General features: G+C 41.3%; 1 protein-coding gene across 1 annotated transcript in view; it reads right to left on the minus strand.

Annotated features, from left to right (window-relative positions):
- Positions 1-449: 449 nt before the first annotated feature.
- The window catches only part of LOC136884744 (uncharacterized), a 133811-nt gene continuing 118132 nt past the window's right edge, over positions 450-16128 (minus strand). Inside the window, exon 10 of the mRNA XM_068230017.1 lies at positions 450-2121. Coding sequence (XP_068086118.1) covers positions 1818-2121 — 304 coding nt within the window. The 3' untranslated portion in view covers positions 450-1817. The remainder of the gene's footprint in view (positions 2122-16128) is intronic.

The following is a 16128-nucleotide window of genomic DNA, read 5'->3' on the forward strand; positions in this document are numbered from 1 at the left end:
ATGCGTTGCATACGTGGCTTTTTTTTTTTTTTTTTTTTTTTTTTTGCAGAGGGTATCAGAAATCTTGTAAAACGGTTGATCATGTGCATTGAAGAGCAGGGTGACTATGTTGAAAAATTATATCAATAAAGAATGTGTAGCTTACTGCTTTTGTAATAAATTATTAAAAAATGGTTGCAGATACTTCTTGACTTGCCCTCGTACCTTGCATGACTAGGGACAGAAGGGCAGGCGTTCGCATTTCTTCCGTGGTGTTACTTGGAATTTCCGAGCTTTGTGAGCATTTTTTCTGGCAGAAGGCCGCGAAGTATGGTATCGGATACAAAGTAGGCCCTAATATTCTCAGAGATCACGGTTCCCAGGTTGAGGGAACGAACCGTGGAGAGAGAGTGACTGAAATACGCAGCCTTTCACATAAAATGTTGAAATGAATATTTTATTGCCAGAAAACATAATTATATATTTAAAACAAAATTTCAGTTCAATACAAAGTTAAATAAGAGTCAATAGATAACAAAACATTAAAAATATCACAAATTATGGAAATTATGATAGAGCTTGCTAAAAAATTCCAAATTTAATTATGATATCTGATATTCCCTTTCCCCTTTTTCGAAAGGTTATAATTACCTAATTAATTTCATTAATAGGAAGACTATTGTTTAATTGCTTCATTTATATCAAAATTGCTGTTGAAATCGGTAGGCATGCTCCCTAATAGAATACAATCTGAAATGTCACGTCCTTGAACAACTATTCATTCTCACCAATATATTTTAAATCTTTAAAATTTTTAATCATTGGCATCTTGAAGGACGCAAATCTTACATCATCATTGAATTCTATAAGAAAAATTAATTTGAAGTTTTTACTCTGAAAATAAGTATTAATACGCTAATACAGTAAAAATTTTAAACCAAAATATGGTTTCATTTCTTATAATAAATTATATACTTACTCTGGAGTGGAATAAAATGACATTTTTATTCGGAAAATAAGTAATATATTTATGAGTTTTTCGGCTTTTTCCGTCTTAAGACACTGTTAACTAATAGGTAACTAGAAAGTTCGAACAAGAATTTGGTTTCATTTGTACCAAGAAAACGGCTTTCTTAAAAAAAAAAAAACTTCTTGAGACGAATAAAATTTCGCCTAAGTGACATCGAGAATTGCCAACTTTTTACTCTGTCCACAACTGAAACTATCTAAATTTCATGTCTCTGAACAACTGTGCAGTCTCGCCAATATATTTGAAACCTTTAACGTTTTTCAATCATATGCATTTTGAAGGACGCAATTCATACATTTAAGGAATGAGAAGTGAATTCTATAAGAAAAATAATTTCAAGTTTTTTCTCAGAAAATAATTATAGTGTTCTTTATTATTATTCAGCCTTTTCCTTCCTGAACTAGTGGTGATTAATACGCTAATACAGTAAAAATTTCAACCACAACGGGGTTTCATTTTTGTAATAAAATTTTACTTATTCTGGAGTGGAATTAAAGGACGCATTTTTACTCAGAAAATAATAAATATTTTTGGATTTTTTCGTCGTGTCTAATGTTAATCAATAGGTCACCAGAAAGGTCAAACGAAAATTTTTGTTTCATTTTTACCAGCAAAAGAACTTTACATTTAAAAAAATACTTCTTGAGACGAATAAAATTTCGCCTAAAAGACATCGAGAACGATGAGCGCTTTACTCTATCCACACGTCAATTATCTATGCTCATCTTTCGTGTATTTCTTGCCCCCTTTCCGTAATGAGAGACGGTGCATTGTTTAAGAAATACAAGCCATACAGCAATAAAAATGTTTAAGATCTTTTGGCGTGACATTTAGTATCGTAGTCTGATTCGGACCCTCCTGAGCTGCGGCCAGAGCCGCGAGAGCCACGGGAGCATCCAGACCCTTGAGAGTCCCTAGATCTACGAGAGCCTCGCGAGTCCTTAGATCTACGAGAGCCACGAGATCCCCTTGAGCCACGGGAGCAACGAGATCCTCGAGATCCTCGAGATCCTTCGCTGCCTGTGTCGGACAAGTAGTCGTTCTCGGAACACAAACAGATGGTCTCCGTTGAACCGTACCGAGAACTGGAGGCGCCGCAGCTGGCGCTGTATCTGGAAAAACAAAACAAAAACAATACAATTATAGCATTGGAACAATAAAATGTACTCAACCCCCTACATCTTCACAAACTGACTTATCCCCGCCACTCTTCCCTCCAACCCAAATCTCACCCCTCAGTACACCCAATACTACTCCTATAGTCACTTTCAATATATATCAACAACCATATGCCACAACCCTATCAACTAATCATGCAACAACTTCAGAATCAGTTCAAGTCTATTGTTGCTCATTTCATTCCACTCTTACAAAGTATCGATCAACTACTTACAAACCTCATGACCTCGTTCAACAAATTATGGGTACAAAGCAGTTAGGCATATCAACCTGGACCAGCCAAAAAGACAGGATTACTACAATACGAGTACATCACAAACAATCACACTGACATCATGCTCATACAAGAAACTAAACTACGTCCACATAAACGCTTCACCCTCCCCAACTATCTGATTTTTAGGACTGATCGACCAGGCGCACAACCTCATGATGCAGGAGAAGGAACATTGATAGCAATTAAATGAAACATCACACACATCTATCTTCCTGACATGCACACATAATAACCACTGCCATTGAAATAGATAACAACAATAACACTAAAACTACACTAATATCTGCTTATCTATCTCCTAACAAGCGACTACGAACTCAAGATATTGACACAATCCTCGACTACGATCAGGTAAATATTGCTGAAGACCTCAACTCAAAACACCCATATTGAAACAGCACCACAACTAATCCACATGGCAACATACTTAACAATCATAGCATACAAAACAATTATTTTGTTATTGGACCACTTGAAACAACCTTATATTACACTAGAAATAATATACTTCACGAAGAAACCATAGTACTACTTAACACATTCAGCACAATTTAACAACCATAGACCAGTACTCATCAAACTATGGGCAGACATACAGCACAAAAACACAATCAAACTCATCAAAACCTCACGTATTGACTGGGCAGAATACACTAAACAACTAGACATCCTATATAACTCCATCACTATACCATAATTAAACAGCACAATTAACATAGGCAGCGGGAAAAACTGCGTGGAGATACGGGTGCATATTTTTGACTAACAGGTTCCTGTAGTCTTCAGCAATCAACGTGTGTGGTACGATGACAAAAGCCAGGAAAATACTCCCAAGACCGTGACACCACCGCCACTGGCCTGTTGGACGCCCATGGTATAGGCGGGAGAGGCAGCCTCATGCTGTTTACGCAGGATGCGGATTCGGCCGTCACCATGGTGCAACATGAAACAGAACTCGTCACTCCTGACAACCTTCTTCCATGCGTCCAAACTCCACTGACGAGGCGTTGTTTGCGATGAAGTGGAATCAACCGAAGCACACTTATCGATCTACGGCTCCCGACGTAATGTACGTCGGATGGTCATTGTGGAAACCAGACGTACCTGCCTGCTGTTGTGATGGTGGGCCAGATGTTCCACTGTGGAGCATCGTTGCAATGTTGGATTTCGGAAGAAAATACGGATAATCCGAACAGACCCCCAGTTATCTTCCCGTATTGTGTGATAATCAGGACCTGGACATTGACGACTTAATAAATGCCGAAAAATTACCTAAAAATATGAAGCAAAATATATTATTATTATTATTCCTATTATTAATAGGGGCTGCCTGGCCGAGGCGGTAAAGGCGTGCTCGGTTCGCCCGGAAGGACGTGGGTTCGAATCCCCGAGATTTCCACTTCCGGAGGTGCATATGGCCCTGAGGTTCACTCAGCCTACACCAAAAATGAGTACCAGGTTAATTCCTGAGGGCAAAGGCGGCCGGGCCTAGAGCTAACCACTCTACCCCATCACGTGCCGAGGTTCACAATGGTGGAAGCCTTTACCTTCCACTCTCCTCCAAGGGCCTTCATGGCCTGTACGGAGGTGACTTTGCTTTTTGCTTTGCCTATTATTATTATTATTATTATTATTATTATTATTATTATTATTATTGTACCGGGCGGTACACCTCTACACCGTTTATTTAAAAGTTGCGCCAGTTGAAACTCCTCTTCTGGAGGAAGGTTGAACTTTATCTATTCTATTAATTCTCTACTTTCTCAGAAGATGTCACCATGTGGAAAATTTTGAGTTTTTGAACTGTGTCACTTTTGATGTGTTTTTGTTTCGCTTGAAGTAAGAAGTGTGAACTTTCTCTTCTAGAGGACACTACTGAAGAATTACAATAGTGCAACCTAGTGCGAAATCAAAGAACTATTTTGTTGGAGAAATTTTTATTTCAAGAGTTTGTTCTTTGTTAAATTTCCTTCTGTCATTGTTTAAGTTGGCTGTATACCCCTCTTTTTCCCCTTAGTTTGGATCTAGCCAATCCCGAATTTCTTTAATTAATGTTCCACCAATAATGTGTTTCTTTTTCCTCTATGTAGGGGTTTCTTTTCCCGAACCAATAAAAACTTTGAGGGAGGGTGTTTTATTTCCCCTAACGCCTAGAATCTTCCGCGAGAGGATATAAACTGCTGATTTTGGGGTCTCCGGGCCACTTCTGTTCCATCTTTCAGTGTATTAAGTACATAGCAGGAGGCGGGAAGCGCCTCTTTCTTCTTCAGCCGTTCAACACCAGGTAATGGCCTTTTAATAACTTCTTTTCTTGCTAGGTCGGCAGTTTAACACTCGCGGCGGGTTCGAAGCATTTCCATCATGTAACCTTTTCCTAAAATGTAATTACTCTTTTCATCTTTTTCTTGTAAGGCTACATATTGGGATAGAGAGTGCTAACCCTCTCGAGCTCCCACTCACATTTGTTTTGAGGTGAACTTATTTTCTCAAACTATTCTTCGTTTATGTAATGTAAAGTGTTCTTCTCTAAGTCACCTCTGTAGTATGGGATTAGCCCTTGCGTTAGCGGCCCAGAGCCAGATTAGGTTTTAAAAAAAAAAAAAAAGTGTATTAGGAGTGCAAGATCGCCTCCTCTCAAATTGTTATTTTAGAGGTCATGTAATCAACCTTCTTTTCATGTAATAGACCTCTGTAGGTTGGGTATTTTACCCCTGTGAACACGTCCTTAGAGGACAGCTTGAAGGTAGAGTTTGGTTTGGCCTTTGAGAGGCTTAAATTTCAAGAGCGGATCGCTCTTTTGAAAATGGAGTGTCATATGCCTCGTGGAGGCTTTTCTGTGTAATTCGGAGCCAGGGGCTCCTAGGGATGAATGGGGTTTTCTGCCCCTCTGTTAAAACTTGTGTTTGTGGTAAAACTGAGCTGATCGCTGAAGTCAGGGCGTGAAGCCCAAAACCTGTAAATATTGTATCTCCCCTTGTTTTGCTACATTGTACCTGCCATGTCTGTTATTGCTTTGTTTTTGAAAAGAAAATATAACCTAGTTAAATTTTAAATTACTTTTACATTAACTTTGATTCCGTAGTTTGAAACCCATTCACGCCCGCACCTTCTTACGCCTCTACCTACCGCTAAAACACGGTAACAAGTGGTAGCAGAGCGTGGTTGAATGGGTCTCAATTTAGCCCCTTTTGACGGCTAAACATTGCTTTAATTCGAACTCTAACAATTTTCTCAGTTGCTGGAATTTTTTGAGTTTTTCAAAATTGTTCTGTCATCATGCCCGGCCCTCGCGATGTTCTCCTCCTTAACTACTTGCGCAAAGAGGAGTTGATATATGAGTTAACTATCAGAAATGTGCAATCTGGAGGCACGGTTGCAATCGACACCAACAAGCTTAGAGAGTCCCTTGATTTGCCCATTTCCATCCCCAATTTGGGAGAGAAAGAAATTGATGATTCTCTTTCCACGATCGTCGAGAATATTACTGGGCTAGCATCTGTAGTCAGCTTTTTTGATGAAAACGATCCGTCTCCTAATCAAATTAAGCGTGTGCAAGGCAGGCTGTATCACTTTGCAAATAGAGTTAATGATCTGTTGTCTCTAAAGGTGAATGACGTTCAGAGGAAGGACGCTAATACGCTCCTTGAAACTATTTCTGAATTGTCTAATAAGGTCACTCAATTGCTAACCGGCGAAGTTCCTCCCAAAACTGATCAACCCGCCACAGCGAACGTAGGTAGTGATGAAGAGCCTCCTCAGGGAGAAGTCAATAGGATAACTGTTGCTGCTCAAACTATCTCTGCCCCATCGAACAACGAATCTGAACGCCGTGCGTCATTGGGTAACATCCGCTCTGAATTAACTTCTTTGCCATTGAAACCTTTAACGACTATGTCACCTGGGTTCAGTAGCTTGCCTCATCCATTGGCAATGTTGCTTAGAGGTATCTCTAAGTTTTCCGTCAACACCACCAGTGATGTAATTTCATTTTTAAGATTTCTAGTGGAATTTCAGGATCATGCTCTTGTTTTTTCTCTTTCGCCATGTCAAATTTTGCAGATTATCTATCCGTATGCTATTGGTATTCTCTCTGATAAAATCGTAAGAGCCATTGCCGAGCAATCATCTATTGAGGATTTCCATGCCCATTTGCTAGCTAACTTCATCCCGGCTAGGGCCAGGTCCTCCCTGATTCAGAAGTACTATTATCGTGTACAGCGCTTGGATGAAAACTTGGCTGATTTCATACAAGATATCAAATTCTACACTAGGGTGTTTGCTCTGCACTTTCCTGAAGATCAGATTGTGCAGGCTATTGTAGAAGGTATTTCGCCATCCTACAGGTCATATTTGTGTTTCGCGGCGTGTCCGCAAACCTTCTCTGAACTTGAAGCATTGGCAGTCTCAGCGGAAGGAGTTAGATACGCCGATTCTTTGCGTGTCGCGAAAGAACCCCCGCCTTCCTTTAGTAACACTCGGCCTCCACCTCGCCGACCAGTCAATCCCCGTAAATGTTATGCTTGCGGGTCGCCTGACCATCTGCGGAATAAGTGTCCTCTGATCAAGTCAAGTGGGACAAGGAATGGAGCAGGGTCATCACAAGGCTGTTTTAAGTGTGGGGCCTTCTCACATATCGCCAAGAATTGCCCAAACTCAAATAGCACCCCCTCCTGCTCAACTTCTGGTGCAAATTCCAGCTATGCCAATAATAAAAAGTGACTAGTGGCGTCGGCTGAGCCGACTAATCCATCTTCCCGAGACTCAGCCCCTAGTAAACAGGTTGTAAATGCAGAGATCGACCAGCCTTCAAATTCATCTTTTGAATGCCCTAAAGAGTGTCTTAGGATTGCGGCGGATACCCCCGCACCTGTTCCTTTTCTTAAGATTGAGTTAAATAACGAGCCTATAACAGCTCTCTTAGATTCAGGCAGTGTTTGTTCCATTATTTCGGCTGATTGGTATTCTAAATTGAAATCTGTTTGTAAACTCCCTGACTATGACTCATCTCCTGTTAAATATGTTTCGGCTAATTCATCTCCATTAGAAATTCTAGGTTCCTTACATGTCAAAATTCGGGTTTTTAAATTTACATGGAAGATCAAATTGTTTGTGGCCAAGCGTTTGTCTTGCCCCATCATATTGGGAGCGGACGTCATTTCTCACACTGGTCTTGTGCTCGATCTCCAGAGTAGGTCGTGCACATTCAAATTTGCGTCCAATTGTAGAATTCCCTTGTTAAAGTGTAATTCTGTATCATGTTCATCTATTTCGCCTACCCAGGATGAGATGTTGTTAGACCTTAAACATCTACCTGAGGAGCAGGCTGATAGTATTCGGAAATTGTGTCAGTCGTTTCCCGAGGTGTTCTCTGATACTCTTGGTGTTACTGACCTTATTGAATACAAAATTGAGGTCACGGATTCAATTCCTGTCCGTTTTCCACCGTATAGGCTATCTCCACCTAAAATGAAGGCTCTGAAAGAAATCATCGATCAGATGTTGAAGGATGGTATTATTAGGCCCTCTAAGTCAGCGTATTCTTCGCCTATTTTTCTAGTCCCGAAACCCCAAGGAGGCTTCAGGCCTGTCATTGATTACAGGGCTCTCAATCGGAAGGTGGTGTTGCAATCTGTGCCCCTTCCCGACCTTCATTCTTGCTTTTCATGGTTTCGTAAGGCCAAGTTCTTCACCATCTTGGACTTGAATCAGGCCTATAATCAAATTCCCCTTGCCGAAGAGTCTAAACATCTTACAGCGTTTGCCACGGACTGGAATTTATATGAATACAACCGCGTGCCTTTCGGGCTCCCCACGGGGGCAGCTGTGCTCACTAGGCTACTAGATAGGGTCTTTTCCGACATCAAATTTGAGTACTTATATCACTACTTGGATGATGTCGTCGTATTTTCCGAAACCTTTGAAGAACATCTAGATCATTTGCGAGAAGTTCTCAATCGCCTTCGTAAGGCTGGGTTAACTGTTAAGTTGTCCAAGGTTGCCTTTGCTAAGCCCTCTATGTCATTCCTAGGGCATATTGTGTCACCTGATGGTGTAGCAGTCGATCATTCTAGAACACTGGCCATCCGTGATTTTAAACCTCCCAAGGACATTAAAGGTATCGCCAGGTTCATTGGCATGGTGAATTTCTTCAGGAAGTTCATTCCTAATTTTGCTAATAGAGCGGCGCCCTTAAACCTTCTTCGTAGGAAAGGCATCAAATTCGAGTGGGGACCTTCTCAACAAGCCGCTTTTGAAGATCTGAAATTAGCTCTCTGTAATGCCCCTGTACTTGCTATGCCTGATTTCTCGAAGAAATTCATCGTCCAAACCGACGCATCGTCGTCAGCAGTGGCTGCAGTTCTTCTTCAAGAGACTGAACTAGGGAGGCGACCCATCGCCTATGCGTCTAGGACATTGTCAGCTCAAGAAGCAAAGTACTCCATATATGAGCTTGAAGGTTTGGCAGTCTTATTCGCCTTAGAAAAGTTCCGTCTCTATCTGGAACACGTCAAATTCGATCTGGAGACAGATAATCAAGCCTTAAGCTGGGTCTTAGGTAGGCCGCGTCGTACAGGTCGTATAGCCCGTTGGGCCATCCGTATTTCTGCCTTCCAATTCGATGTACGGCATATCAGAGGTACTGAAAATGTTGTCGCCGATGGACTCAGCCGTATGTTTCATAACGACGTAGAGACCCACGAACCGGTCGACAGTTCATCACCTTCCGAGTCCATACTATCTGGTGTTAATACCATCTTAACAGATGCTCCCATGCTTTTTAGGGATATTGAGAAATACCAACGTGAAGATCCGACGCTGGCTCCGATAATGGAAACCCTTTCTTCTGGGGAACATGCTGTCCCTTATGTTCTAAGGAATGGTGTTCTATGTTGCCCTTCGAGGCATGATAAGTTGATGAAAGTTGTTGTTCCAGCGGTTCTTGTACCTATGATCTTCAAATACTATCATGAGACCCCATTGGGGGGGCATCTTGGAATCTTTAAAACTCGTGAAAAGATTCGTGAAATGTTCATATGGAAAGGTATGGACGGTGAAATTCGGGAACTTGTAAAAGCTTGTAAATCTTGTTTGATCAGTAAACCCACCATGTCCACTAAAGTAGGCCTTTTGTCTTCTCATCAAGCGTCGCGCCCCATGGAACGCCTGTATATCGATTATGTGGGACCCTTCCCCCAGTCAAAGGGTAATGCCAACAAGTTCATCTTTGTGTGTGTAGATGGTTTTACAAGATTTTCTTGGTTATTTCCGACTAAGCTGGCTACCGCTCAGTCCACCATTACTTGCCTAAATTCTATTTTTGCTTCTTTTGGTCCGTGCCAATATATTGTATCTGATAATGCTAAGGCTTTTACATCTAATCTGTTTCGTAAATTCTGTTTTGACTTGTCCATCTCTCATGTAACTACATCTGCTTATTACCCTCAACCATCTCTGGCTGAACGGGTTAACCGTAATCTCAGGTCCGCACTTATTGCCTATCATCATGAAGATCATTCTAGGTGGGACACGTCCCTGCATTGGTTAGCTTTTGCTTTGAATTCGGCGGTTCATGAATCTCACAAATTTACTCCAGCTTCTTTGATGTTTAAGTTCGTTCCCAACACGCCGCTCTCTAACCTCTGGTCTCTGAATGACATTCTGCCCGAGACAATAGATCCGGACAACATTAAAGATCTTTGGAAGAAGGCTAAAGCAAATCTTAAAGTGTCTCATGAAAAGGTTAGGGAAAGGTATGATCGTGGACGGAGACCCACCCCTTTGAAGGTAGGCGACCAGGTTATGGTCAAAAATTTTGTTCCCGCGGGCAAGCTTGCCCCCAGATTTCATGGGCCTTGTATCATTCTCGATTTTCTTACGCCGGTTACCTTATTGCTAAGTAATCCAGCCACCGAGAGGATATTTAGAGTTCACCTGTCCCAGGTGAAACCGGTGTAATTTCTGTGTTAACTTGCTTCATATTATTTTGAAAGGATATGAAGGTTATATTTTTTTTTTTGAGTTTCACTTTAAGGCATTCTGCCCCTTCTGTAATATTTTGGTTTTAGATGTAAGCCTTGTGTAAAACCTGCCCCGACCCATTAAACTGCCATCCTGTTCTTGCCACGGCCATTACCACGCTCCCGTCTCCTGCTCCACCCTACACAGTGGCTTAACGAATACCATGAATATCTGCACGCCGCTGGCCCCTCACTCTCTCTACAAGCCTGTACCCTCAAAGAAAATGATTGTCCAACACAATTCTGCCGCCTAGCTTTAATGTTTCAGTGCCCCCGCAGCCGCGCGGCGCCGTGCAGTAACTGGGGAGGGGGATGGGCCCCCTCCTCTCCAGCGAGGACGACATGTGCACGGCGAGCCGGAGCTCTCCTCCCGGCCAAGGCTGATGTGCGGCGCACGACCTGCTACATGCCCGCAGCCTGTATCTGTTCACCGCGGGCGCGGCGTACTTCAACACCTCTGCTCCCCTCATAGTGCGGGCGAGCGGTATCTTAGGGTACTTGAGGGGTCCGAGCGGCCTCCGTTGGACGCAAGCTGCAACGGCCGGTCCGGCCATTCGACTCAATCTACATCAACTATATGGACAGTCACCATAAGCAATAACTACACTTGGGGATTCAACTACAATATTTGGTGGATATTGCAAAATTTTTCTTCACCTTTAAGTATTAAAAGTTTATCTTCAGAAATTCAAATTCTACAAACATAAAGACTTTCATTCACCTGCAACAACAATATTTTGAAACTGAATTAAGAAATCTTGTAAATGCTTCTGCTATCTATCTTCGTATCAACATCATTACTTGGACTTTGTTTCAAACTGATTTCATGTGTCACCCCTGGAGGAACTTTTGGGGGGGGGAGGTCTGTACCGGGCGGTACACCTCTACACCGTTTATTTAAAAGTTGCGCCAGTTGAAACTCCTCTTCTGGAGGAAGGTTGAACTTTATCTATTCTATTAATTCTCTACTTTCTCAGAAGATGTCACCATGTGGAACATTTTGAGTTTTTGAACTGTGTCACTTTTGATGTGTTTTTGTTTCGCTTGAAGTAAGAAGTGTGAACTTTCTCTTCTAGAGGACACTACTGAAGAATTACAATAGTGCAACCTAGTGCGAAATCAAAGAACTATTTTGTTGGAGAAATTTTTATTTCAAGAGTTTGTTCTTTGTTAAATTTCCTTCTGTCATTGTTTAAGTTGGCTGTATACCCCTCTTTTTCCCCTTAGTTTGGATCTAGCCAATCCCGAATTTCTTTAATTAATGTTCCACCAATAATGTGTTTCTTTTTCCTCTATGTAGGGGTTTCTTTTCCCGAACCAATAAAAACTTTGAGGGAGGGTGTTTTATTTCCCCTAACGCCTAGAATCTTCCGCGAGAGGATATAAACTGCTGATTTTGGGGTCTCCGGGCCACTTCTGTTCCATCTTTCAGTGTATTAAGTACATAGCAGGAGGCGGGAAGCGCCTCTTTCTTCTTCAGCCGTTCAACACCAGGTAATGGCCTTTTAATAACTTCTTTTCTTGCTAGGTCGGCAGTTTAACACTCGCGGCGGGTTCGAAGCATTTCCATCATGTAACCTTTTCCTAAAATGTAATTACTCTTTTCATCTTTTTCTTGTAAGGCTACATATTGGGATAGAGAGTGCTAACCCTCTCGAGCTCCCACTCACATTTGTTTTGAGGTGAACTTATTTTCTCAAACTATTCTTCGTTTATGTAATGTAAAGTGTTCTTCTCTAAGTCACCTCTGTAGTATGGGATTAGCCCTTGCGTTAGCGGCCCAGAGCCAGATTAGGTTTAAAAAAAAAAAAACAAAGTGTATTAGGAGTGCAAGATCGCCTCCTCTCAAATTGTTATTTTAGAGGTCATGTAATCAACCTTCTTTTCATGTAATAGACCTCTGTAGGTTGGGTATTTTACCCCTGTGAACACGTCCTTAGAGGACAGCTTGAAGGTAGAGTTTGGTTTGGCCTTTGAGAGGCTTAAATTTCAAGAGCGGATCGCTCTTTTGAAAATGGAGTGTCATATGCCTCGTGGAGGCTTTTCTGTGTAATTCGGAGCCAGGGGCTCCTAGGGATGAATGGGGTTTTCTGCCCCTCTGTTAAAACTTGTGTTTGTGGTAAAACTGAGCTGATCGCTGAAGTCAGGGCGTGAAGCCCAAAACCTGTAAATATTGTATCTCCCCTTGTTTTGCTACATTGTACCTGCCATGTCTGTTATTGCTTTGTTTTTGAAAAGAAAATATAACCTAGTTAAATTTTAAATTACTTTTACATTAACTTTGATTCCGTAGTTTGAAACCCATTCACGCCCGCACCTTCTTACGCCTCTACCTACCGCTAAAACACGGTAACAATTATTATTATTATTATTATTATTATTATTATTATTATTCATTTCCAGTTTCCAGTCTTCTGGGTCGGTTTGTGAATCAAGGACCTCCAGAGGTTTCTATCTCTCCACAACTCCTTTCCCTCCTCCAACATTTCTTCTACCTTTGCTCTTCTCTTCTCTATAGTCTCCTTCACCGCATCCATCCACCTCTTTCTGGGACTTCCCCGTTGTCTTCCTAATATTATTTTCTCCGTAAATACTCGCTTTGGAATACTCTCATCTTTCACTCTCATCATGCGTCCATAACATTTCAGCTTATTGATTTCGACCTCGTCTTGCAGTCTAAGGAATCCAATTTTCTCTCTGTTTTCTATGTTCCTGATTTCATCCCATCGTGGCTTCCTAATTATTCCTCTAAGGAATTTTATCTTGGCTGCTTGGATTCTGATTTCATCATGTTTTATTGTTGTCCATGTGCCCGACGCGAATGACAAAATGTATGTTCAACCAAAACAGTAAATATCGGTATATTTACTGCCCACGTTACCTTTAACTCGTAATTAAGTGAATACAATTAATAAGTATAATAAAATAATGTTAAGAAGAACAAGTAGTAGAAGAAGAATAGATACAGAAACATCTGAGGGAATAATATTTCAGTCCTTTATACAAATGCAGTTGTTACAAGCAAAATAACTTAGCATCACCGAGAACGAAGAGTGATCTACAATCTGTATAAAAATCAGTCTGCATTGATAACAATCGAGGGCTTTGAAAAAGAGGCAGCAATCCAGAAAGGAATGAGGCAAAGTTGCAATTTGTTCCTCTTCTTTTCAATGTTTATACAGAAGAAGCAGTAAAGGAAATAAAGAGGAATTTGGAAAGGGAATCACAATCCAAGGAGAGGAATCAAAACCCTGAGAGGTCCTGATGATGTTATTTTGCCATTGATGCTTTCACGGCCCGTACTTATAGACATGATACACCTGGTTTGGTCAGCTTCCGCTTCGAACGCTAGCGCTGTGCCACGTCCGGAGCCATCTGGTGGCGAATGAACGTACCATTACCACTTCTATTATAACGTCTAAATTTAAAGAGTCATTGTTTAAGAAGCCTTTCTTGTGGACAGTCGAGATTTTCTTCTGATGACGCAGAGCACAGTTCTCTGCGAAACGTAAAGAATTTCACCTTATTGACACGGCATAAGCCCAAAAGCCTATACAGTATCATGTGTATGTTGTTATTTTATCTGAGACTGCAGAATATCTGGAGAAATTTCTGAATGGTAGGGACAGAGTCTTGGGTAAGGAGTACAAGATGAAAATAAATAAGTCCAAAACAAAAGTAATGGAGTGCAGTCGAACGAAGTCTGGTGATGCAGGGAATATTAGATTAGGAAATGACGTCTTAAAGGAAGTAGATGAATATTGTTACTTGGGTAGTACAATAACTAACGATGACAAAAGGAAGGAGGACGTAAACTGTAGACTATTGCTAACATCGAACATTGATATAGCAATTAGAAAGATGTTATTGAAGACTTTCGTCTGGAGCGTGGCAGTGGTGTTACAGAAGAATGCTGAAGGTGAGGCGGATAGATCGAATTACAAATGAAGAAATGCTGAATCGAATTGGTGAGAGGAGGTCGATTTGGTTAAATTTGAGCAGAAGAAGAAATAGATTGATAGGACCCATCTTAAGACACCCAGAACTTGTGCAGATGGGTTTTGAGGAAAGTGTAGGCGGTAAGAACGGTAAGGGTAGACCAAGGTATGAATATGACAAACAGATTAGAGCAGATGTAAGGTGCAGCAGTTACGAAGAAATAAAATGAGAAATGAGAGCAGCATCAAACCAATCTATGGAATGATGACTCAAACAACAGCAGTGTCATTATTAATAGAATATTATGTAATCCCTGCAATCCACTTATGTTGTGAGTGCCATGTGATTGACGCGACCCTCATATTTCGGAGTGATAAATCTTTTATATGCTGCCCTTTTCACTTCAAATATTTCTCAGAAAGGTATCTGGTGGTGGCTGAACTTGGACTTAAGCGACAACCGGAATGTGTCTATTAATCTCAGCAACCCCGATAACTATGGATTCACACTGATATCGATTTTTTTTATTATTTTTCATGACACCCCCTCCACACCGCCGCCCCGAGGGAAGTGAGGCTGTCTTCCTTCAGATAGTAAGTCACATGTGTACCAAGTTTGGTTGAAATTGTTCCACGCGTTCCAGAGATATGTTGGAACATACATACATACAGTGCCTTGTTTTTTTTTTTTTTTTGCAGTACGCAACGATACGCAGTGCCAGCATAATTTTCTCGAATGAAAAACATGAATTATATATTATTCGAAATATTCTTGTCACATTTACTATGAAGTGTTGGCATATAGCTTAAAATCAAGCTTGTATGTCCGCTTTTATTACGTTTCTATAGATATAATGCGAATGAGCGCATAATTGGTGTTTCTGTAAATGAAGTGGCGTATGGCTTTTAGTGCCGGGAGTGTCCGAGGACAATTTCGGCTCGCCAGATGCAGGCCTTTCGATTTGACTCCTGTAGGTGACCTGCGCGTCGTGATGAGGATGAAATGATGATGAAGACGACACATACACCCAGCCCCCGTGTCAGCGAAATTAAACAATTAAGGTTAAAATTCCCGACTCTGCCGTTCTAAAACTATCATGCTTGTCCTATTAAGCATTTCGTGTCGTCAGTTCGGAGTTAAGAGAAAAGGAAGACATTGCCTTGCTCTTTCTTATCCTTCCACATTTTGAGCTACTGGAATACGATAGAAGAGCCTCCGTGATTCAGGCAGCAGCGCGCCGGTCTCTCACCAGTAGGTTCCGTGGTTCAAATCCCGGTCACTCCATGCATGGATAAAGCGGAGGCGGGACAGGTTTATCACCGGTTACTCCGGTTTTCCCTGTCATATTTCATTCCGGCAAAACTCTCCAATATCATTTCATCTGTCAGCATTTAATTATTCTCCCTGTGGAGTGCGACAGGCTTCGGCAGCCGGCACAATTCCTATACTCTCCGCTAGATGGGGTTTCATTCATTCCTGACCCGGTCGAATGACAGGAAACAGACTGTAGATTTTAATTTCAACACGACTGAATATCGGTAGTTTTCTCACTCTTCAGTAAAAAACTCTTCTTGGCAATCTAACGGTATTGCACCAATTGCCGTTAATACCAACGTAGCAGCAAATCACCAGTAAATACCTAAACAGCATAGTTAATGTGGGATTAATGTTTTTTAAATCTAACTGCTTTCTTTGTAATTAAATAA

Source organism: Anabrus simplex, chromosome 13 (genome assembly GCF_040414725.1).
Source record: "Anabrus simplex isolate iqAnaSimp1 chromosome 13, ASM4041472v1, whole genome shotgun sequence".
In the NCBI taxonomy this organism is placed as follows: Eukaryota; Metazoa; Arthropoda; class Insecta; order Orthoptera; family Tettigoniidae; genus Anabrus; species Anabrus simplex.